This window comes from Pogoniulus pusillus, chromosome 27 (assembly GCF_015220805.1).
Source record: "Pogoniulus pusillus isolate bPogPus1 chromosome 27, bPogPus1.pri, whole genome shotgun sequence".
Taxonomy (NCBI): domain Eukaryota; kingdom Metazoa; phylum Chordata; class Aves; order Piciformes; family Lybiidae; genus Pogoniulus; species Pogoniulus pusillus.
This window is the reverse complement of record NC_087290.1, coordinates 10,389,377-10,412,947: the sequence shown is the minus strand read 5'-3', so window position 1 is coordinate 10,412,947 and position 23,571 is coordinate 10,389,377. Positions and strand designations below refer to the sequence as shown.

The 23,571-nt window shown below is 55.9% G+C and overlaps 3 protein-coding genes across 8 annotated transcripts; 2 read left to right on the top strand and 1 right to left on the bottom strand.

Moving 5' to 3' along the window:
• Nucleotides 1–10,225, top strand: SLC47A1 (solute carrier family 47 member 1). Its single transcript, XM_064166769.1, has 17 exons — nucleotides 1–144; nucleotides 2,012–2,113; nucleotides 2,629–2,697; nucleotides 3,062–3,210; nucleotides 3,362–3,404; nucleotides 4,100–4,144; nucleotides 4,539–4,636; nucleotides 4,874–4,971; nucleotides 5,303–5,416; nucleotides 5,686–5,753; nucleotides 6,014–6,122; nucleotides 7,012–7,087; nucleotides 7,414–7,483; nucleotides 8,089–8,221; nucleotides 8,592–8,686; nucleotides 8,930–9,011; nucleotides 9,413–10,225. The coding sequence occupies exons 1-17, from the start codon at nucleotides 1–3 to the stop codon at nucleotides 9,646–9,648; spliced, it is 1,731 nt and encodes a 576-aa protein (XP_064022839.1). The 3' UTR covers nucleotides 9,649–10,225.
• An 897-nt stretch (nucleotides 10,226–11,122) lies between these two features.
• On the top strand, nucleotides 11,123–18,154 carry LOC135187308 (multidrug and toxin extrusion protein 2-like). Of its 5 annotated transcripts, none has more exons than XM_064165915.1 (18): nucleotides 11,123–11,220; nucleotides 11,511–11,690; nucleotides 11,788–11,889; nucleotides 12,078–12,146; nucleotides 12,429–12,577; nucleotides 12,695–12,737; nucleotides 12,846–12,890; nucleotides 13,250–13,347; nucleotides 13,526–13,623; nucleotides 14,710–14,823; nucleotides 14,958–15,025; nucleotides 15,204–15,312; nucleotides 15,495–15,570; nucleotides 15,649–15,718; nucleotides 16,049–16,181; nucleotides 16,539–16,633; nucleotides 17,100–17,247; nucleotides 17,612–18,154. In XM_064165915.1, the coding sequence occupies exons 2-18, from the start codon at nucleotides 11,520–11,522 to the stop codon at nucleotides 17,830–17,832; spliced, it is 1,809 nt and encodes a 602-aa protein (XP_064021985.1). In that variant the 5' UTR covers nucleotides 11,123–11,220; nucleotides 11,511–11,519; the 3' UTR covers nucleotides 17,833–18,154. The 5 variants fall into 5 exon arrangements, with proteins under 5 accessions (XP_064021985.1, XP_064021983.1, XP_064021984.1 ...); XM_064165913.1 differs by having other exon boundaries at nucleotides 15,803–16,181; XM_064165914.1 differs by having other exon boundaries at nucleotides 12,429–12,737.
• On the bottom strand, nucleotides 18,148–23,216 carry LOC135187309 (aldehyde dehydrogenase family 3 member A2-like). Of its 2 annotated transcripts, none has more exons than XM_064165917.1 (9): nucleotides 22,959–23,216; nucleotides 22,509–22,740; nucleotides 22,316–22,401; nucleotides 22,021–22,229; nucleotides 21,740–21,857; nucleotides 21,482–21,623; nucleotides 21,114–21,280; nucleotides 20,410–20,509; nucleotides 18,148–19,678 (listed from the first exon to the last, which is right to left on the bottom strand). In XM_064165917.1, exons 1-9 carry the CDS (start codon nucleotides 23,118–23,120, stop codon nucleotides 19,413–19,415), a joined length of 1,482 nt encoding a protein of 493 aa, XP_064021987.1. In that variant the 5' UTR covers nucleotides 23,121–23,216; the 3' UTR covers nucleotides 18,148–19,412. The 2 variants fall into 2 exon arrangements, with proteins under 2 accessions (XP_064021987.1, XP_064021986.1); XM_064165916.1 differs by lacking the exon at nucleotides 22,959–23,216 and having other exon boundaries at nucleotides 18,148–18,607; nucleotides 19,443–19,678; nucleotides 22,509–22,602.
• Nucleotides 23,217–23,571: the final 355 nt, after the last annotated feature.

The window sequence follows — 23,571 nt, the reverse complement described above, 5'->3', positions numbered from 1 at the left end:
ATGGCGGCGGTAGCGGCAGCGCGGCCGATGGCGGCGGCAGCGGCGGGCGGAGCAGCAGCGCGGTGCCTGCGGGGGGTCCGGCGCCTCCTGCCCGCGGGCGCCCGGCGGGAGAGCTGCGAGCTGGCCCGGCTGGCGGGGCCGGTGGTGAGAGACGGGGCCAGCGAGGGGGCGATAGGGACGGGACCGGGGCCCGCCTGCCGGCGCAGGAGGGAGGGCAGGGAGGATAGCAGCCGCGACGCCCCGGTCACCGCGGGCTGGAGAGGAGATCCCCGGCGCCGGCGGAGCCCTGCCCGGCTGTGCTGCCGCTTCGTGCCGATTCGGGGCTTCGCAGCCCGGGGTTTCATCTCCCGTCCTCCCCCCCCCGCCCGGCCGGGGGCCAGCCTGGTCCCAGTGCCTGCTGGCCCTCGGTGCATGCCTTCTCGCAGTCCCTGCCTGCTGGGGCGGGACGCGGGCACCGTCCCCTTCTCGGCTGTCACCCACGTGCTTAGCTTTGCTGCGGGCAGCGCTGGTGCTGTCCAGCTCGGTGCGCGCCCCCTGCTCCCGCCCGGCCTTACAAGAAGCGCGGCGGGCTGGGGAGGGGGCCGAGCTCTTCAGCTGCTCTGGGGACTCCCCACGCTGCCCTTGGGGGATAAGCAAGTTGCTTTGCTTGGTGGCAGCTCCTCGGCAGCTCTTCCAGGAGGCTCTAGGTGTAAAGGTAGCCTGTGTCTCTCTCTGCCCGGACTCCCTCCCCGGGCCGCAGTTAGCCGGGAAAGAGATGCGGCTTTGGGTAGCCGGGGACCAGTGGAGCAGTAAGGAGCACGGTTTGCAGAGGCTTCCCCTGTGCATCACAGCCCTGGGCTGAAGCCACTCTGTGTGTTCTGTGCTTTGAATTTTCTAATGTATCCTGTAAATAAGTACCAACTGATGAACTTCTCAGAGAGGTCCTTCCTGACATCAAAGCACTGACCTGCTGTGATCAGGCAGCAGAGGAAGTGTGGATGGGTTTCAGTTTCTGTAGCTGAACACATCAGCCCTAGCTCGGTTCCCTCAACCCTTCCAGTTATGGCACAGCCTGCTTCTTTGTGTGCACAGAGAACCTCAAAACCAAACTTGAATGCCTGTTTAATCTCAGAACCTGTGCTCTAACAAACTTGGAGATAGGTACAAACCCCTCCTGTGGGAGTTACTCACAGCAGCAGGTCAAATGTCCCCAGGCCTGGTAGGAAGACTGCATCTGCAGGCAGCATGAGGAGGTCTGAAGAGGAGAAGGTTTTGTTCTGTTCTTCCTCTGACCTCGCAGGAGCTGGTTTCCCAGTAGCACTGGACTGTCAGCTTGCCAGCTGCTGGGGGTAAAGAAGCAAGAGCAGACATTGGGAATGGTCCCTATCTGTGCCCACCCCTTAGTGGGTATAAATGTTTCTAACTCCTGCCATCTGGTTCTATCTGTGTCACAATTCCATGCCTTGAACACTTGTGGGGGAGCTGTCCTCTTGCCAAGGGAAAATGAGGACTATAATCTCTGCTACAGCATCGTTAGGCTTGCTGTAGACTCCAGTGAGGAACAAGCACACTGGACTTGGCATCTCTCCACAAAAAGAGGACACTGCAGTTTAGGAGAGGTGTTTTCCCCAGACACACAAAAGTGTGGAGAAGCTTTGGGAATTTTTATTTTCCCTCTCTCTGCATCTTTCCTCCTGGAAAAGAGGATTTCTAGTGAAGCTGTTAAGCCCCACGTAAACAAGGTCATCTGTTATACTGGCTGCCTAACACCGAAATACCACAGGTCAGGTAGAGGTCTGTGAAAGACAAAGCCACTGAGAGCCTGCACGAGTCCTAGAACTGCCCTCTCTGCCCCGACTGTCACTGGTGAGCAGGGATGGGTTCTCAGGACAGCAGAGCCCAGGCCACAAGGCAATACACTGTGGTGACACCAGGAAACCCAGCTGTTCATAATCCAACTCCTGGGGGAAGGCTGGTGTCCTCGAGCCCTAATGGGTGCTCACCTCACCATCTTCTTCTCCTCCTGTCCTAGTTTGTTGCGCAGCTGCTGGGGCTCCTGATCAGCGTGGTCAGCTCCATCTTCTGTGGTCACCTGGGGAAAGCTGAGCTGGATGCTGTGACACTGGCTGTGTCTGTATGTATTACTCTGATTCCCTTTGGGCTTAAAGCATACAAATTACCTGTCATCAAGAAAGAACCCCAAACCTGCAGGGATGTGTATGTGAGGACCCTATGTGTAAGCACAGCCTGATGCAATGTGAACGTGCTGTCCACCAAAATGCTCTTTCCTTTACTGTGAGCTCAGGCAAGAGATGGGAACTGAGCAGTCAGTGGCCTGGGCAGGGAGCTGGAGCCTGTGACCAGCTCTCTGGATCTGCCTGGGCTGGGGGTATGCCTGTGGCTAGGAGCAGCACTGTTTGTGGTCCTTTAGATATTTACCCCATGCCTGCAGATTCTTTTCACACCAGAGGAGAGGTCAGGCTGTATAGGTAATAAGAATGTGTTGTTCTGAAAAATAGAGAAGGGCTGGACACTTCCCAAAACCTTGCAGCAGAACAGTCTCCCCACCCAGTTGGGAGGGACAGATTGCTTTGTGCCAGGTCTGCTGTCACACCCCCTTGGAACGGCAGTCCCTTGTTTCTCCTCCAGGTTATCAATGTGACAGGCATCTCCATCGGTTCTGGTTTAGCCTCAGCCTGCAACACACTGATGTCCCAGGTCAGTAGCAGCTTCTTTCCTGATTGAACCCTGCCTGATGGGGTTCAGTTGGTGTCTCGCTTCCTGTGTGGTGTGATCTGGGCACAAAGGGTGGAAGGACAGCAGCTTGCAGCCAGTGTAGAGCTACCAATGCAGTGTCTGGGGTCTGCTTATTCCCTGAAGCTCCCAAGGAGCCCTGATCATGCCCGGACAGTAAAGGGCTGTGAGACTCACCTGAGAGCCAGTTAAACCTGACCAGCCTGGCATTAGCCACTGCAGGGCATGGGAAGTGCATTCAACCAGCCCTTTGCTGCTCTGGCTCCTGAGCATCTGCCCAGCCCTTGTGGTTCTCTGTAACACTCCCCTTGGTCTTCTCTTGACTCAGGCATACGGCGGCAAGAACCTGAAGCAGGTGGGCACCGTGCTGCAGCGGGCAATCCTCATCCTGCTGCTGTGCTGCTTCCCTTGCTGGGCACTCTTTGTCAACACCGAGCAGATCCTCCTGCTTATCCGGCAGGACCCTGAGGTCTCCAGGTCAGGAATGAGATTGAGTCCTTCTGGAGCAGGCATTTGGCTGGCTTGCCATATAGTGTTGAAATCAAGGCTCTGTGGAGCTTGAATGCAGTGCTGCTTGGCTTGGCTCTTGCTTTGCTGTTGTTAACTGAGGAAACAACTCTCTTTCCAGGTTAACTCAAGTCTATGTGATGATCTTTATTCCAGCTCTTCCTGTAAGTTGCTGCTAAAGCTGTTAGAAGCTCTCCATCCCTCACTAACATCACATGAAAGGAGGGAGGGTTTTCTCTGTGGAGATCAGAGTAGCATGGGGTCAGTTTTGCAACGTGCCACTTGATCTTGGCCATTAACAGATGTGCTCTGGTCAGCAGCTGCTGGCCCAGCAAACATACATTCTTTTCTCTTGCTGTGCAAAGGTTTTACTGCAGGCCACATCTCTGCACAGCGCGTAACTGGTGATGGACATTGGAACCAGAGGCTCCAAGCCTCACTGTGAGCTCTGAGATAAAGGCTGCACCTTGCTGTTAGCGCACACTCATAGCTGCTGGGCTCCTGGCTAGTTACTCTGCCTCCTGTAAGCCAGGGAGCAGTACCCTGGGGAATAGGGGCTGCAGGCAAATCCTTTCTTCCAGGGTTTCCAGGCTTTCTTGTGTTAATAGATTTCCCATATGGAGACTGATGTCTCCTCTGTCCAGTAGGAATGGGAGGTGCTTTTTATTACTTCTGGCTTTAGGTACAGGCAGTGCTTCAACAAGAGTAGAGAAGAGTGTTGGGCAGTGTGTCTGGCTTGGGCACCCTAAGAAGTTGGTGTGGGGAGCTGAGGGAAGGACCTGTCTGTGAGTGGTGAACGGTAGCTGGCTGCTGACCCATAACGTGGTGGTGCTGATGAAATGAATCCTGACTTTTGCAGGCAGCGTTTCTGTACCAGCTGCAGACGAGATATTTACTGAGTCAGGTATTGTATAACTACCCAGGTTCTGGGCCACAAATTAAAGGTATTCCTAGGAACTTGGATAAAGTTGGGGATGTAAATGCATCATGTTCTGGGGAGAGCTGCACTAAGAGCGTGTGATGCACAGCCCCCAGCCAAGCCCTGCAGGGCAGGTAGAGCTGATGGGAACCATCCTTAGTTGGCTTCATTTCCCCACTTCTGCCTCCCAACTCTGCACTGAGTTGCCTGCACCAGCTCTTGAGCCTTGTGTGCTGCCTTCTGCAGATCTAACACAAGCCAGCTTTGCCTGAGACAGGAGCTGCTTTGTTTGCTTTCTGCTTGGGCATTGGTTTGTTCACTGGATGGGGCTTGGGCACTCCTGGGGAAGCAAACTCCAAAGTCTCTTCTTGGCTTCTAGGCGATCATTTTGCCTCAGGTGTTGACAGGGATTGCAGCCAACATCCTCAATGTGGCCATGAACGCCTTCTTCCTCTATGCACTAAAGCTGGGCATGGTGTAAGTGTGAGCAGAGGTGGTGACAGCCTCTCCCTGGGTGTAAGGGTTTGCTCAGGCCTGTGGGAGGTGTCCGGGGTGCCACTCTCTGCCTTCAGCCAACCAGCCTGGAGAGATAAGGCTGGAGGGAACTGCCCCATGTCTGTGGCAAGGCCTGTGTAGGTGCCACCAAGTTTCTCCTGCTGTAGCCGAGGAGGCTGGGGAGGCTGTAATTTGTAACCTGTCTCTCTCACTCCCCAGGGGCTCTGCCTGGGCTAACACAGTTTCCCAGTACACTCAGGCCATTCTCCTCTTCCTTTACGTGTGGTGGAAGAAGATCCACGTGGAGACCTGGGGAGGTACCGTTCATAGCTTAACCCTCCAAGACAGCAACGTCTGATCTTGGGAATCTGGCACTGTCATCAGCACCTGACGATGGGATTGCCATTCCCTCACAGCACAAAGGTGCTGTAGCCACGGCCTCAAGACCTTTACTGTAGCTCCAAGCACATTCTTGTTGATCATCCTGCCTCAGGAATGCAGCATGGTACAGCAGCAAGACCAGGCTGATGTCTTGTGAGCTGTGATGGTGATTGTCCTCAGAGAGCATCCAGAATAGCTTATCACTTCTCCTGGGGAGAGCAGAGTGAGAACATGCATTCATTTTGCTTCACCTCCTCATTATTGCAGGTTGGAGTAGGGACTGCCTCCTGGACTGGCACTCCTTTATCCATCTGGCAATACCTGGCATGCTCATGATGTGTATCGAATGGTGGACTTTTGAGATTGGGAGCTTCTTGGCAGGTGGGTCCAGATCCTCTTTTTCCTCTGGTTCAACAGATGATCTTCCAGCCATGGTTGCTTCTTGAGTATGTCCTTGGACTTAATGATCCCAGGAGTTTTTTCCAACTGGAATGTTTCTGTGATTCCCCAGAGCACCTCCCTGTCTGCAGCCTCCTTTCCTGCAGGCTACTGCATGTGTTAGATAGGAGCCCTGTAGTCATTACCTGCTTGCCAGACAAGGAGAAGTTTCAGTTCTGACCTGATGAAGAAACTTGGTGACTCTTTTCCAGGGCTGCTCAGTGTGGTGCAGCTGGGTGCACAATCTGTCATCTACGAGCTCTCCTCTACAGCATATATGGTAAGGGCTGGGTGTATTAAACTGGGATCTTGGGAGGGTCCTACAAACAATGGCCCTACAGGTGGAGGCTGAGGAGAGAAGCACGGGTGAGAGTTAGGAGCTAGCACCAGGCAGGAGATGCCTCTCAAACCTGCCGTGCAGCTGCATGCTCAGGAGTGGGCTGCAGATGGAAAATGTCAATTTGCCTTAAATTCTCTGCTGAGGAAGAAGAAAATTACCACAGGCTGTTGTCACTCACCTCCTTGTCTCCTGTTACTCAGGTGCCTGCGGGCTTCAGCGTGGCTGCAAGTGTCAGAGTGGGCAATGCCTTGGGATCTGGGGATGCGGTGCAAGCCAAGACCTCCTGCATCACCGCGCTGCTGTGCGCAGGTCAGCCCGGGTCCTGCAGGAGGGAATAAAGGGCACTAATCACCAAATGGTTCAGTTCCCCTCGCACAGGGCTGGGAGCCCCCCCTGGGAGCCCAGTGGGTAGGGAAGGTGAGACTCTGACTCCTCTTTTCTCTTAGAAGCCTGGTGCAAAGGCTGTGGTAGTTGAACATGGAATTTAGTGTTCTGCCCTCCAACCTCCAGAAGGTAGAGGTGGGAGCAATGGTACTGCCAGATGCTGGATCTGTTAAATTGGAACTCTGTGTCTGGAGAGAATCACAGAATGTCAGAGGCTGGAAGGGATCTCAAAAGCTTACCCAGTCCAGCCTCCCCTGCCAGAGCAGAATCTCCTATACCAGCTCACACAGGAACGTGTCCAGGTAGGTTTTGAGTATCTCCAGAGAGGGAGACTCCACAACCCCCCTGGGCAGCTTGTTCCAGTGTTCTGTCACCCTCACAGGGAAAAAATTCCTCTTCATATTTAAATGAAACTTCCTATGCCTCAGCTTGCACCCATGCCCCTTGTCCTGTCACTGGACATCACCCAGCAGAGCCTAGCTCCATTGTCTTGGAACTCACCTTTATGAGTTGATGAGGTCACCTCTCAGTCTCCTCCAAGCAGCACAGCCCCAGCTCCCTCAGGGTCTCCTCATAAGAGAGATGTTCCATTCCCTTAATCCTCTTTGCGGCTCTGCACTGGACTCTCTCCAGACCCCCATCCAGGTCATTGATGAATATATTGAACAGAACTGGGAGAAAAATCAGACTTGTCCTCCACTGCAGTATCACTTGAAGGTCAGGCAAGTCCAGGCTCCATCGCCTAAAGCTCCTGAGGTCTGAGCCTGGGTCAGGTGCAGAATGTTCTGTCCTCAAGACTTTCTTTTTCTTTCAGAAGCGTTTGCTGTGGTGGTTTCAGTGTTGCTAGGAACCCTAAAAGACGTGGTGGGATACATCTTCACCAGTGACAGGTGGTGTAACAACTTTATGAGTATTCTTAAGTCACAGATTGTGATTTGTATCCCAGGAGTTGCTCAGAAGCTGCTACAGATAGAATTTGTAAACCTTCCTCTGGCAAACACATTGCCCAAAGGCTCCTCCTTCCTGTCTGGTGTCACTGGACAGCACAGATGCTGCTGACACAGGGACACTACGATGGTGGTACACAAGCCACACACATCCCCTCAAGTCTCATGGGCTGGGATCAGGCTTTACAGCAGCCCAAGAGGTATAGGTCAGAAGCAGAATTCCTTGGCAGTGCTGCTTTGCCTGATTGGTATGTACCTCTTCCCAACAGGGAGATTGTTGTCTTGGTGTCCAAAGTCATGGTCATCTTTGCTCCCTTCCACTTGTTTGATGCGACAGCAGTGAGTATTCCAGCACACAGAGCAATTCCTGTCTGCAGGCTGGGTTGCAGTGGAGAGTGTGAAGCTGCCTGTAGCTCACTGTTAAAATGATAGAGCAGCAAACTGGTCAAGTGTCCAAGCAGTTGCCTGCATTACCTATAGCTGTACTTATAGTTGCCCACTGGCCTTGCTGCAGACACCCAGTTATTTCTCCCTCTTTTTCCCTGTCAAGGCTTCAGCTTTTCACTAGTTTGTCAGAGCTGGACCTTTGAGGCCATCAGCTATTCCCAGCAAGGCAGGAGCACTCATGCAACTCGTTAGGTGGTGATTTCAGGATGTCTCCTCCTGTCATCCCAGGCAGTGTGGGAGATCTGATGTGCCTCCTGGTGTCTGCAGCCAGCTCTCCGTTCTGTGCCTCGGTTGGCAGCTGAACCGATGATAGCTCTGTGCTGTGGCTGTGCAGGAAGGTTCCCCTGTAGAACCAGAGATTTGGTTGAGAAGACCTTTAAGATCGTTGAGTCCCAGCTCTTCACAGGGCTGTGCCATACCCCCGAGCTCCTATGGTGGTACCTTCTATGGCATGTGCTGTGCTTCCACGTGTTAATGCCTCTGCTTCCTTTCCTTAGGCGACCTGTGGCGGGGTGCTGCAGGGCACCGGCAAACAGAAGCTGGGTGCTATCGCCAACGCCATCGGCTACTATGCCATCGGCCTGCCCATCGGCCTCTCGCTGATGTTTGCAGCTGAGATGGGAGTGTTAGGTACGTGTGGCCTCCAGATGGCATCATCAGCTGCCAGCGCTGCTGCTGGGCCCAAGCCTGCACCCTGGACTCAGCCCTGGAGCCTGTGCCCAGATCTTTCTTTGCAGTAGGCTGCATGCTGAGGTGTTTAGCTCTGAGTAACCTCTGTCAAACGGGGCTGAAATGTCCCAATGTATCCAGGGCTGCTGTTTCCTCTTCCACTGAGATGTGGTTAGACATGGGGCAATAACCTGGGCCCGCTGAAATCACAGAACATTAGGGGTTGGGAAGGCACCTCCAGCGATCAATCCAACCCCCCTGCCAGCGCAGGAATTCTGGCTAAAGCAGGCTTTCCTCAAGCCATCCCTGAGTTACCTCTCCTTTGTGGCAGGTCTCTGGGTGGGGATGATCATTTCCATCTCTTTGCAAGCCCTTTCTTTCTTGACTTTCATCATGCGCATGGACTGGAAGAAAGCTGCAGAAGAGGTGAGACTTGCACTTCTCTCTAGCGGCTTGTGAAAGGTGTTGAGTGAGTTCCTCTCCCAGCACAGTGCCACAGTGCTCTGTGGGGAGGCAAAAGGACAACTTGATCTGTCCCTGTTCTGTAGTGGAGGAGCAATTTGGTGCTGAATGTGCTTGCTTTGGGAGAGGAGAGGGAAGAGGCTCAGGTTTGCTTGGCTGGGCAGGACACCCACTTCTGAGGAGAGCAACTCTTCCATGTGTTCCTAGGCTCAGGTCCGAGCTGGACTGAAAAAACAACTGGAAGATGTGAACTTCAGTGGCACAGCTGCTAACAAAAGATCTGCTGTGGGTATGTAACTGGGCCTGACAACAGGGAGGGAGCCCAAATTCTTCAGCCAGCCCTTCCTTCAGAGTTGTGGCAGCCGTGTCTGTCCTGCAGGCCCAGGTGACTGGGAAGAGTACAGTGTCTGGTGCTGGTCCCAGGCCAGTGGCACTCAGTACTGACATACTTAGTAACGGGGGACAAAATACTCCATTACCCTTGTCACCACTTTTGGCTGCTCCCAGGCAGAGCCTGGACTGACAGGCAGCACATGCCTTACCTGGGAACACCTGCCACTTTGCTGTGACATGTTCCAGTGTCCCTGAGCCTTGGGAAAGGACTGGCACTGGTGTTTGTGTGGCATCAGACTGGGATCCCCTGACTTCAGAGCTCAGCTTCCCTGCAGCACTCACCTTTCTGCTACCCAGATTATGTCTCCATGGACACGGACACTGTGGAGACTGTGGTCCTGCCTGAGAGCATGGTGGGAGGCGAGACACAACCTGACCACCAGCTTATCACACAAGAGGAGATGGTCGACATCCCTGCTGCTCCGGCTGTGGTGTGGAGAGCTGTGATCATCCGTCGTGTACTGGCTGCTGCTGCTGCCGTTGCTGTGCTGCTGGTGGGCATACTGGTGCGGCTGCTGACTGGCAACGGCTAGAAGCAGTGGTGCTGGAGAGCTGTCCTCAGAGCAGGAGGGTGGTGTGGGAGAAGGAATTCCCCCTCAGTTCCTTTTCAAGAGTCACTTTGCTCGGTTTCTGGTTAACTCGCAACGTTTTATCCCACATGTAGTGTTCTTAAAGGGGGGTGAGGGTGTGCCACCGAGGGAGGAAGTGCTACAGCTGGTTCTTCTCCTGCGCTGGGGATGTCACTTGTCATAGGTGGAAGTGGATCCTGGGGCTGGTCCAGAAAGGAGTGGGGGATTGTGTGCTGCTGCCCTGCATCCTACTCCTTGGGGGCTTTTTGCCATATCATTTGCTAGTGGCAGAGGCTCTTGGTGCCCACAGGCCCAGTCTCTACCTGCATCTTGGTGTGGCAGAACCCACTTGCTGCCACTGCGGCAGCACAGAGCCAGGCTGATGGTGGAAGCTGGCTGACTTCTCCGGCTGCTGCTGGGGCATTAGGTGCTGGCTGCTGGCCTCACTCTCCCTGCTGTGTGGCAGGCACGGGGCCTAAAGCAACTCTTGTTTGCACTTTTGTAAGGTGGGATTTGGATACAATAAAGTTTTCTGAGTAAATGTTGAGCTGTTAACGCGGTGTGAGCATGACCCTGGTCACTGGCATGACTGAGCTGTTGGAGGAGAGATGAGTGCCTGGTTTGTGCAGCAGGATGGATTTGCAGAAGGCATAACCTCCACCTCCTGGGCCTGGGTGCAGTGGTAGCCAGGGGCCTGTTTTAGCTGTGCTCATAGCTGCTCCCCTCAGGTACAAAACTGGGGGTTTTCCACTTCAATTGCTTCTACACCATTGCTGAGCCACGCCAGAGAGAATGATGAAGTGCACAACCCTACAGAGCTATCAAGGAGCCACCCTTGGTCTTCATGCAAATGCCCCAGCACTGCCTCCTCACCACTGCCCAGCACTGAGCTGTGTGGCTGCAGCTGCAGCTGTGTGGCAGCATTGAGGCCCTGGTGGTATGGCAAAGGCTCAGCTCTTGGAGGTAAATCCCATGCATGGCAGATCTGTGCCACCCCTTTGCCATCCCATGGCTCTCCTGGCACATGGTACTGCTTGCTATTGGGCTGGAAAGGAAAACATGGGACATAAAGGAATGTGAAACAACATCAATCCTGACCTTAGCAACCTCTGCACAGATGGAGAGAGGTTGTTGCAAATTGCCCCACTCAGAACCCCAGCAGGTTTTGGATGGGAGCCTGGGAAGAGGAGGAAGCCTGCATTGCTCAACCCTGTGGGCTACCCCAGCCCAGCTTCTGCTCTGTGCACCACAGCAGCAGCTCCCCTCTGCCTGCGCTGCGGTGGGCCAAGGCAGGATGCTATATTTGGCCCGGTGGAGCCATGCCAGTGAAACCCAACCCTGAGGTGCCGACAGCTGGAGCCAATGGGGCTGGCTTGCCTTGGCCACCACCACACCATGAGAGGGAGCGAGTCAGGCAGTGAGCACTGCCGGCGGCAGCAGCTCTCGGGAGCCTGAGCCCAGGACTCCTCCAGCACCGCTGGAAGAGGACAACCTCCAGCCCACCAGCCGGCAGCGCCGCAGCCAAGCGTCAGAGAGGTAGGAGGGCTCGGGGGAGCAACCTGGGAAGGCTCAGCCCCTATCCTGGCTCACGCCTTGCACTGCACATCTGGGCTGCCCTGTGCTGCCCACAGCCATGCAGAGGACCCTCACCGGGCTCCTCAGCTCCGTGCCCTGCCGTGACCTGGCCGCACTGCCCATCACCGGCAGCATGCGTTTGGCTCGCCCGGCCCCGGCTGAAGTTCACCCTGCCGTGGTTACACATTGCTCACCCTGGCAGAGAAGTTATAACAGAGTGCGGGGCAAGAGGCTTGTTTCACTCCCTGCAGAGCGGCAGCATGAAGCAGACGAACCTCCCTGAGGAGAACGGCGTGAGCGAGGCCATGGCCGCTGACCAGCAGCAGCCTCCAGCCAGCAGCAGCAGGAAGAAGCGCCGCTGGCTTCGGCGCCTGTTCCCGGACACCTTTTGGGAGGACACGAAGAAGCTGCTGGTGCTGGCGGGGCCACTGGTAAGGACCACAGGAAGAGAGCGCTTCCCCCAACGCAGCCACCCACCCCTGCTCACCTCCATCTCCGACCTCTGCTTCTCCTCTTCCCCGCGTTTAGATCCTGATCCAGCTGCTCATCTTCCTCATACACCTCGTCAGCTCCATATTTTGTGGCCACCTGGGCAAAGTCGAGCTGGCCTCTGTCACGCTGGCCATCGCTGTAAGCATTCCTGGTGGCTGCCCCTGGGGCTGGGCACCACTGCTGCCCGCTGGCACTGGGATGGGATACAAGAAAGGAGGTGGACAAGGACCCAGAAGAATTCGGACTCACGTTTTTTTTAGCCTCTCTCCCTTCCTATAACTCTTCAATGCTTCACATTGGCTTTGTTTTCCAATTCCTTTTTCCAGGTTATAAATGTCACTGCCATCTCTGTAGGCTATGGTTTGTCTTCAGCGTGTGACACCTTAATATCACAGGTGGGTAAGAGGTGCTGGAACTTGTCCTGGGGACACGGGATTTTCCAGCCTCAGCTGCTGCTGTGCAGAGCCTGAGCAGAGCCCTGGCTGCACCTAAAAGCTGCAGAAGCTTGTCCTCAAGCAGCAATCCTGCAACAGGCAGCTCTGTGCTCCCCTTGAAGGACCAGATACCTCCTAGGTGATCTCCGGGATGGTCGGGGCTGCCCGACGGGGTCCCTGTCCCCTCCAGCACTGGTGTGCTGCCCGCACAGCAGAGCTCACCACTGTCCTCCCACCCCGCAGACCTATGGCAGCAGGAACCTGCTGCGCGTGGGGGTGATCCTGCAGCGAGCCACCCTCATCCTCCTGCTCTGCTGCTTCCCCTGCTGCGCCGTCCTCATCAACATTGAGCAGCTGCTGCTCCTCATCCGCCAGGACCCCGAGGTCTCCAGGTCGGGTGGTCCCGTGGCCCAGACACCACTGCCTCGTCCCTCCCGGCACGGTGGGGCTGCAAGGAGGGTGGCGGTGGTCGTGGCCCCTCGTTACCCATGCCTCTCGTGTTCCCCCAGGTTAACCCAGCGTTACGTAATGGCTTTTGTCCCTGCCCTCCCGGTGAGTCCCTGTGGGCATCCTGGGTGCTGCTCAGGCGCGGGAACCGCCATCCTGCTCCTATTCTCCAATGCGGCAGCACAGCCTCATCTCGCCCATTTCCTCTCCTAGGCTGTTTTCCTGTATAACCTGGAGACAAGATACCTGCAGAACCAGGTGGGTCCTGCGGGCCCCACAGCCCAGGGCTCCCTTCAACCAGGCACGCAGGGTTTTCATGCTCACCATCGCCGGTAGTGGGGCAGTGTCTGTCCACGCTGGATGCCCTGCAGGAGCTTTGAGCCTGAAGATCACCCATCCCATGCCTGCTGTATCCACCTGCTGATGGGCTTCCCTTCACACGCATCCCCATGTCAGGGGTTTGCTTCCAACACATTCATTTCTCAAGCAGTAGACACCACGATAAGTTCACTTTTCATCTGGGAAAGCTGCTAAACATGGAGTTGTCAGGGACCTTCACGCCCCTCTCCAGCAGCTTTGGTGAAGGCACCACAGCCTCCCTCTCCTGCTCTTTGCAGATGATCATGTGGCCGCTGGTGCTGAGCGGGATCGTTGGCAACGTCGTCAACGTGATCGCAAACTGCGTCTTCCTCTACGTGTTCCACCTGGGCATCACGTGAGTAGCACCCGAGTGCCACGGGTGGGAAAACAGGACACCTGGCAACAGGAAAGGACTGCTCAGGCACCACCAGGCATGGCTGAGCATCCGGCGCTCCCGGGGGCACGGCAGGGCGTTATGCTCCAGCACCCTGCGCACATACAGGGTGCCAAAGACCTTTCTCATGTGCTTCCAGGGGGTCTGCCTGGGCCAACACAGCTGCGCAGTACGCACAAGCCATCTTCTTGTTCCTCTACATCATAGGCAGGAAACTCCACGTGAAGACCTGGGCAGGTAAGGACATAGACTCATAGAATCATAGAATCAACCAGGTTGGAAGAGACCTCCAAGATCATCCAGTCCAACCTATCACCCAGCCCTAGCCAGTCAACTAGACCATGGCACTGAGTGCCTCATCCAGTCTTTTCTTGAAGACCCCCAGGGACGGTGCCTCCACCACCTCCCTGGGCAGCCCATTCCAATGGGAAATCACTCTCTCTGTGAAGAACTTCTTCCTAACATCCAGCCTATACCTACCCTGGCACAACTTGAGACTGTGTCCCCTTGTTCTATTGCTGGTTACCTGGGAGAAGAGGCCAACCCCCACCTGGCTACAATGCCCCTTCAGGTAGTTGTAGACAGTAATAAGATCACCCCTGAGCCTCCTCTTCTCCAGGCTAAACAGGCCCAGCTCCCTCAACCTCTCCTCATAAGAATGGCTTAGGTTGGAAGTGACCTCAAAGTTCCACCACCCTCACCATAGGCAGGGATATCTCCCGCTAGAAAAGTCACTCAAGGCCTCATCCAACCCGGCCTTGAACACCTCCAAGGGAGGGAGCATCCACAACTTCCCTGGGCAACTCATTCCTTCTCCCTGGCTGCCTCTGGGTCTTGCTTTACATGAGTGTTCATGAATCTTCCACCGCATCCACGAGGTGAATTTTGTTCATCTTGGTGGTGAAACATTAACCTGGGCCCCAGTACACCCCGAGAGCGCAGTGCTGCTTCAGTGGCAGCAGGTCATGCGTGAGTGCTGGCAGAGCACCCTGCTGGGCAGTAAACATTAATTCTGGAGAAATGAAACTTTCTGAGCCGTTGTAAGGGTCAGCCCCAAAGCTGGCTGAGCACTGATGTAAGCAAGAGGTTGTCCTTAGTCACTCTGCTCCAGGAGAGATGAGTCGAGGGCTGCACCATTCAGTGACCCACAGGATGGCATCAGCAGAGTGCATACATTCTGCTGGAGGCCCTGGGGAGCTGAGGAGAGCATTCTCCTGGTGGCTCTGCAGAGAAGAATGGCACCTGTAGCTGTCTTGGATGCTCTCAAGGATGTAACGTGTGGCTGATCTGGTCATCCATCAGTGACATTTCTCCTCTCTGCAGGCTGGTCCAGCGAGTGCCTGCTGGAGTGGGACAGCTTCACTGCCCTGGCCATCCCCAGCATGCTCATGATGTGCATTGAGTGGTGGACTTATGAAATTGGGAGCTTCTTGATAGGTCAGTGGAGGTGGGGGGGCTGCAAGGAGGTGGATGGAGCATGAGCCAGAGCAGCATACACAGAAGTCACAGGGGCTGAGGGCAGCTCTCCACCAGGCACCCACACCCAGCACTGACCCTCTCTTCTGCCCCAGGCCTGCTGAGCGTCGTAGAGCTCTCTGCACAGTCCATCATCTACGAGGTGTCCGTGGTTGCTTTCATGGTAAGGGCTGGGGGCTCCCTAGGGAGAGTCCCGGGACAGACACCCAGCCAAAATCAGCTCTGGCAAAGTTTGCTCTTCCCCCACTGCACTGCAGCCTCTTCCTGCTCTCTCCTGAGCTGGGCACCATGATGGCCCCATTATCCAGAGGCAGAGGTGAGCCTCAGCCCTGTGCTTACAGATCCCTCTGGGGCTTGGCACAGCTGCCAGTGTGCAGGTGGGGAACGCCTTGGGTGCTGGCGACGTGGAGACAGCCAAGAAATCCTCCTCCACCAGCCTGCTCTGCACAGGTCAGGCCACCCACATGCCAAGAAGCCTTTGCTGGATGCCTTCCAGGCACAGCAGCAGCAGGGAGCGTTTGCAGTCCTCTGCCTGCAGCACACCCCCGTGTCCCCTCTTCACCGTCTGCTCTCTGCCTTCGGCTGCTCCCAGCACGGCTGGGCTGGGCTCAGTGCTTTGCTCTGCTTTTCAGGGGTGTTTTGTGTAGCCGTGGGGGCCATTCTAGCTGCCACGAAGGACATGCTGGGATACATCTTCACCAATGAGAAGTGAGTGTCGCCAGCTTCCGGCCTCTGTGCGTGGAGCTTCCTTCCCCAAAGCAATTGTTGGCTCTTCTCTGTCCTCAGGGAGATTGTCGACTTGGTGGCCTGGGTCATACCTATCTATGTTGTCTTCCACTTGTTTGAAGCCACGTGTGTAAGTCCCTGGGGATGCTGCAGTTTTCGGTAGGGGACCCTGGTGCTGGTCAGCAGTGCTGCAGGTCAGCTGAGGGTCCCTCAGGCTGCAGGTGAGCACCAGCACATGGACCAGGACCTGGCAGAGCTCCTAGGATCACCCCTCAGAAAATACTATGTGCAGAGAAAGATGATGACCTACAGGACTGGGCAGGGACACAGAAACAACTGGGCAGGGAGCTGGCTCATCACCAGGCTGGTTCACCAGCTCCCCCGGCTATGGCAGAGCCTCAAATTCGGCCAGGGCAGTGCCCCCAGCCTTGCTCCCAGCCCCTCTCTGTCTCCCTTACAGGGTGCCTGCAGCGGGGTGCTCAGAGGTATAGGCAAGCAGAAATTCGGTGCCATTCTCAATGCTGTGGGCTACTACGGTGTGGGCCTGCCCCTGGCAGCTGTGCTGCTCTTCGTGGCCAGGATCGGAGTCATAGGTACTGACCTCAGGGCACACAGCTCTGTGTCCTCATACCTCTTGGGGACAGATGCAGCTCCCCAAGCTCTACCCATGGCTCCTCATGACTCTCCTGCCTGGCTCTGCCCTCCTGCTTGGCTGGGCACTGGGCACAGTGGGATGGACCAGGGTAGCCTCTGCAACTACCAACAGCTTTTAATTGCAGCGGGAAAAAGCAACAGCTACCAGCTCTGCCAGGCAACCCCACAGCACAACCCCACAGCCACCCTGTCCCTGTGCCCCTATTGACCTTGGTGACATCATCTCTCTCGACTCACTGGCTCAGTTGGGTTTGCTCCGCCGTGGTACCCGGGTGACCCTGGCATTCCCTCCGCAGGCCTGTGGCTCGGCATGCTGGCCTGTGTCGCCCTCCTCTGCACCTCCTTCATCATCTACATCTGCCGCATGGACTGGAGGAAGGCAGCTGAGGAGGTAACTCCTGTGCTCATGGCACCATGCTCTGCAGCAGGCAGGGCCACCAGTGCCCTGACCAGGATCACAGTGGAATAAGGCAGCTTCATGGGCTCCATCCCAAGGGCCAGCACTGCCAGCATCCCCAGCAAAACAAAGCTCAGTGCTCCCGTGACTGCAGCTGCCTCTCTCTATTCAGCTCCCTCCCACATGCACTCAAGGGCCTCAAGGTTTCCCTTTGCACCTTGTGCCACCCTCGGTCAGGGTCACAAAGCTCAAAGACAATGTGGTGACCGAGGCAATCTCAACCCTTCTGCCCTGAGCACCACTGCATGCCCAAACAGCTCTGGGGCTTCCAACAGACAACATTTCTCTTAGCCACCCTTCAGCTGCCATTTCCACCCAGATGTACCCCACAAGAGGCAGCCCTGTCCTCTGTGGGGATTTCCTGCTCCCCGTGCTACATCCATCATGTTCGCTCCCCCAGGCTCAGCGCCGTGCAGGAGTGACCCAGTCGCCGCCAGAGGAGCTGAACCCAGGCCCTGAACCCTCCTGCAAGGAGCTTCCCTCTGACGTGGAGCCAGCCCTCCTGCCCCATGCTTACCCACCTGCCGCGGTTGTGCAGGCCTGCGTAGGTATGGCCAGGAGCTGGGTATTGCATGTGGGGATGGGTTTGGGTCCAAAGGCTCCCTAAGGATTCATGTAAGCCAGGAACAAGCCCATGAAACTGGGGTGCAGCATAGTGCTGGTGATGCCCACAGTTACTGAGAAAAGAGTAACCACAAGGGTGGGCTGGGGAGAGTGATGGAGGCTGGTGAGGGCACAACCTGGAGGAACAGGGCACCCTGGGCAGTTCTCACCTTGCAGACATCAGGTCCCACCGAAGCTCCATCAAGGCCTGCTGATTTCCATGCTCTGAGCTGCTCATAATGTGCTTTCTCCAAGAACCCCCCAGTCCCCACAGAAGTCCTCAGTGACACTGCCCCATTTTCCTTGCAGCGGGAATGGACACACAAAACGGTGTTGTGCTCATGGGCATCACCAAGGCGGAGGGAACAGCGTACCAGCTGGAGCCCCAGGAACGCACACGTGCCACGTCCCATCCAGCCCCTGCCGTGGTCACCAGGGGGTTGATCATCCGGCGAGGGCTGGTGGTGGTGGCAGCCCTCGCAGTGTTTGCACTTGGCATCCTCATAAAGCTGATGACCAGCGAAGACTGACTGGCACCAGGGGCTGTGGGGTCGCTGCTTGACGGGTGGATGCTGGGAGCGCAGACTGGCCAGCCAGAGTCCAGCACACACTTGTCCCACGGGAGTCAAAGAGCCCTCACCTGCATTTGGCAGCACCTGCTCGGCCTCTGCTCAGGAACAGGCCCTGTGGCTGCTCCAGCACCCAAACCTCTGCTCTGGGCTGCCCAGTTCACTCTGAGTGTGGCATGAACCCCTCCAGCCCACACTGCTGGCTGGCACCCACTGACTGGAGCAGAGCATGGCCAGGCTCACACTGCTGCTCCTTGGCAAATAAAGACTTCATCCATCTGGACTCAGGATGGCTCCTTTGGGTGAGGCTGAGGGCAGGAGCAGAGGAAGGGCTGATGCAGGGTGCTGCAGCCCCTGTGGGAGCCTGGAGCATGTGGGTCTTGCCCCGCTCTGGATGACCTTCAGAGTGAACCAACACTTTTATTCAAGTGCAAGCCAGCTTCCCCTTACAAGTGTGGAGGTTTGTGAGGCCACTAAGCCAATTTAAAGAAATGGAAGTCAGATGAGAGATGAATTGGGTGGTGCTCAGCCACTCTGGCCAAGGCCTTCCTCAGACTTGGGACTCCAGCAGTGCCCTTGGGGTTGCCCCCAGCAGCCTCAAACGCTTTGTACCAGTGTTGCGATGGTCCCTGGCAATCCTCAGGTCCTTGGGACACAGTGGGGCCACAGCTTAGAAAGCTTCTGCTGTCACCTCAGGCAGCCATCACACAGCCTAGATGGCTAAAAGTGTTCTCCCCTGCAACAAAACATCACCTGCTCAGTCAAGAGACTCTTCAAGGATCAGGTGTTGCAAGCTGGTGCCGAGGGACATGGCTTAGAGGTGACCTGGCAGTGCTGGGTTGATGGTTGGACTCAACAATCTTAAAGATCCCATAACCAAAGCAATTCTATGCTTCTAAGTTCTTAGAGGCTTTTTCCCTCTGCTCTGGACAGGCTGCTGGGCACAACCAGCCTGGCCTGTTGCCATCACTGAGATCCACATTTTCCTAGGCTTAGTGCTGGTGTGAGGCAGCTCTGTGGGGATGAAGCGAGGTACTGCAGAGGTGACAGGCTCAGCAGCAACAGGCTTTGTTTGGACAACCTCCTTGGGGCAAGGGATCCCTCTGTTCCCAAGAGGCTTTAGATGGGCTCCTGTTTGCAAAGCAGGGCAGATGCCTTCTTCTTCCTTCTGCCACCACTCCCTGCTGACGCACGACCAACAGTGCAGCTCTGAATCAGTTCCTGTGTTTCAGCAGGAGCTGGAGCCTCCAGCTCAGAGCTGCCCTGCTTTGGCTGCATTTCATCTCCTCCTGCCTCTGCAGTGTGTTGGCTGCCTCGGAAGTGATAGAATTGAAGCAGAAAAGGAAAACTTCAGCACTGGGACTGCAGGGAATGAGTGGCAGGTTACAAGTCCAGGCTGCTGATCACCCCTCTCCTGTCATGACAGCATCTTGGAGAGGCACCAAAACAAGGTTGAGTCCCACAGGGAAGAGAGCAGAGCCCAGAGCAACAGGATGAAGGAAGCTGAGACCAGCTAGGGCTGAGGGAACAGAGCTAGGAGCTCACGTGGATGGCAGAGACCCGAAGCTCACCTTTATCACCGCTGCTGTCACAATCCCCAGCAGGGCCAAGATGATCAGTGCCATTTGTCTCTTGCTAAACTGCTTAAGGACAATAAACTTGACCAAATCCACCTTCCTCTGGCTGCTTGGTGGGTACCGCCACAAGTTCAAAACATCCATCTTCAGGTCCTTGATCAAGTAGGAGCGGCGGTGGGAGAAGGTCTCAAAGCTGTGCTTGCCATGGTAGGTGCCCATCCCACTGTTGCCTGAGACGCAACCCAGGCAGGTTACGCTGTGCACAGTGACAGTCACATTGCTGAAGTTCTGTTTGGCAGCCCCCAGAGCACAGAGACACCATGACTGTGGTGTTTCTTACTGTGGAGCAGCTGCTCTGCTCCCCATGGGCAGAGAAGCAAAGGGCAGCTTTAATAACTACTCAGAAATATGTGAGGGCCTGCTCACTACCTTCAATTCAGGCTGGGTGGATGCATCTACCCTTGTGTGTTGATGGCACCAGCCCAGCCTTCTCCCCCAGGCCCAGGACTGCTTCTCCCACAAAATTCACCCTGGGGCAGGGGACAGGAGGACAGGGTTTAGTATTTCAAGCAGTGGGACATAAGGAAGACATTCAGCAACCTGCCATCAGGAACACCCAAGACCTCAGCACTCTACCCACAGCCAGGTTGTCTCTGCCACAAAACCATGAACCTGGCAGTGATCATGGATGCTCAACCAGCTGCTTGGTCACAGGCAACTTTATCCTGTGCCCTGGCACAGGAGAACCTGAGCTGTGGATAGACATGTCAGAGTCTTCTCAGAGGGTCTCCTGGCACCAGCTGCTGCAGCCACTCATGAGCCTTTTTACAAAGGAACTCAGCAGTGAAAATATGAATGGAAAAATAAAGCTGCAAGTTCCTGAACTGCTAGGTGACCATGGTGGTACCTGGGTCTGAGGCTGCTGCTAGGAGACTGGAACCAGGATGGAGCAAAGACTTACCCACACCACCAAAGGGCAGGCTCAGAACCCCGTATTGTATGATGACATCGTTGACTGTCACACCACCGCTGGAGGTCTCTGATGCCATCTGTTTGATCAGCTGCCCACAATGAGAGATGGCACAGAGGGAAATCAAGATGGGCCAACAACAGCTAGGCATTTACCAGAGAAGATAAGTGTCAAAGGGGATGCTTGCATCCCCTTTGTGGTGGGAATAGGCTGTGCCTTACTTCTTGAGAGAGCACAAGCTCTGTCCAGCGTGGACTGCCACAAAATGAAAAGGCTCCACCTCAGTGAGATAGGCTGGAGGTGGTGGTGCATAAGCCAAAGCCTGGGCTGCCTCTCAGCCTTCACACCTGAACTGCCAGAGGCTGTTGTGTCATTGCAAAGCCCTGACATAAATTCCTGACCTGGCACAACAGAGCCTGGAGCCAGGGCAGGAGACATGCAAGGAAACTGAATCCAGCAGGATGCACTGGCCACCAAGGTGCACAGGGAGCTGTGCAAACCCAGCGCCCTGCAGCAGGAGACTGGGAAGTGCCAGCAGCTCTGGGCACACTGCTGGTGCCCTGTGAGCCACATGCTGTGATTCACAAGCAAAGAGGACACAACACAGACTCCACAGGGAGTCAGGCCTAAGTGGGGGGGCACGTTCAGCACTGAACTGCACAGACACCTCCACGGAGAGCACAGCCCAGACCTACCTGCTTGTTGTTGGAGAAGACGTACAGGGCAAGAGGCTTCTCCCGACGGTTGATGAACTCAATGGCTTCATCCACACTCTTCACAGTCACAATGGGGAGGACTGGTCCAAAGATTTCCTCCTCCATCACCTTTGACTCCGGAGAAACGTCAGTGAGGATGGTGGGTGCTGAGGGAAAGAGGAGGGCAAGACATGGGGTGAGCAGGACAGAAGGTGACATCCAGCACAGGACCCTGTCTCGGATGGGCGCTGCCTGCATCCAGCACCCCCCAAGCAAGCCACAGACACATGCAGCTCCCAGAAGGCAAAGGCTGCCACAGCTTAAGGTCCCAACCTGCACCTACCCTCCCTAACAGCTACCAGAGGTACCTATGAAGCAGGAGGCCTCATCAGTCTCTCCCCCATGAGCAATCTTCTGCCCTTCCAGCAAGCTCAGGATCCTCTTGAAGTGGCGCTTGTTGATGATCCTTTCGTAATCAGGAGAGGACTTCACATCTGCCCCATAGAACTCCTGCCAAAGGGCACAGCAGAACCCAAGTGCTCAACAGACCTTCACAAGAGCCACAGCTCCTCACAGCTGGACTGTAACAGCAACAACTGCCACGGCTCCAGGAACTCCATGCTCACCTGCAGAGTGGCCTTGATGTTCTCCACCACCTTGCTCTGAATGGACGGGTCACAGAGGATGTAGTCAGGGGCGATGCAGGTTTGCCCACAGTTCATGTACTTGCCCCACGTTATCCTCCTGCAGGCAAAGGGAGATGCTTTCTCCGTGCTCAGTCCCTTCAGACCCCACAGCCCAGCTGAAAGCACCTCGAGGGTACCCACAGTCTGGGCACAACAGCCCACAGATGTCCACCTGCCCCGTTCCACCACTCAGATCCCACCAAGGGCTTCGTGAGCCTGACCTGCAGGCGACAGCCAGGTCGCAGTCCTTGTCGATGTAGCAGGGACTCTTCCCACCCAGCTCCAGGGTGACAGGCGTCAGGTGCTTGGCTGCTGCTGCCATCACGATTTTACCCACTGTGGAGTTGGTGATGCAGAAGATGTGATCAAATCTCTGTTTCAGCAGCTCTGTCATCTCAGGCACTCCTCCAGTGACCACAGGGTACAGCTCCTGCAGGGCAAGATGCGAGGGTCACCCTAAAACAGCTCATCACTGTGGGTTAAATAAACCCAGAGTCTGATATAGAGACATTGCACCTGGTCAAGATACTGGGGGAGGAGATTGGCCACCAGCTGAGCTGTGTTCTCACTGATCTCCGATGGCTTCACTACCACAGCATTGCCTACAAGACAAATGCAGCACAGCCATTAAGCCCTCACACTCCTCTCCTTCCTCCTGCAGTACCCACTCACAGCCCCAGGAGGGGCAGGGGCTGAAGCAGGTCCCCACCTGCTGCGATGGCCCCGACCAAAGGCTGCATGACAGTTAAGAACGGATAGTTCCAGGTTCCTGTGATCAGCACCACTCCCAGCGGCTCAAAGCAGGTGTAGGTCTCATCCCGTATGGTCAGCACGCTCCTTCCCACAGGCCGAGGGGCTGCCCAGGACGGCAGCCTGCCTGTGGCCAGGGCCAGCTCCTCCAGCACACTCACAAACTCACAGGTTAACGTTTTCCACCCACACTGCAACGAGAGGGAGCTGGGGAGGGGTCAGCAAAGGCACCCACAACCCACACCCACTGCACCTGCCTGGAGAGGTACAGCAAAATCGTCCAGCACTGTGGAAGCATTAGCAGAATCCATCTGGCACCGTGAAGGCAGCCCTGGGGGTTGCTGCTTTCCTCAGGGCTGACCACTGTCCGTGTGCAGCAGAGAGGAGAAACCCTCCCACCAACCCACACCTTGTGCAGGTCTGCCTCGATGGCCGCCAGGAACTCCTTCTCCTTCTCCTTCACCATCCGCTCCAGAGCCTTCAGCTGCTGGATCCTGAACTCCAGCGGGCGGCACCGGCCCGAGTTGAAAGCAGCTCTCGCCCGCCCCACGACCTGCTGCATCCTCTCCATGGCTGCTCAGCGCTGTGGGGAGAGAGCAGCAAGCCTCAGCTGACAGGGCCGCCCCTCCTACAGCTGGAGAGGGACCCTCCCCGCCAGCACCGGCCACGCTCACACCTTCCAATGCCCTGTCCTACCTGCACAGGGCCCACCAACAGATGCCACCTCTGATGGCAATCCAGCATCCCTTGGGATGGACAGATCCTGTTCTGTGAATGCTTTCTACCAACTTGAGCATACCCTAGATCCACCAACCCTACCCTTTGCTCACAGGGAGGCTTCCAAGGAGCTGAAACATGGCCATGACCATGGTCTTGGTGGGCAGCCAGCTGGCAGCTGAGCTGTGTACCCACAGCCAGCTCATGCCTGTCTTCCCCATAACCTCGAGGTCCCCACATGGCTTTGCACAAACATGACAAACCTTGCAGAGGTTTCATCCTGCTTCCCAGCAGCAGTGCTTCCC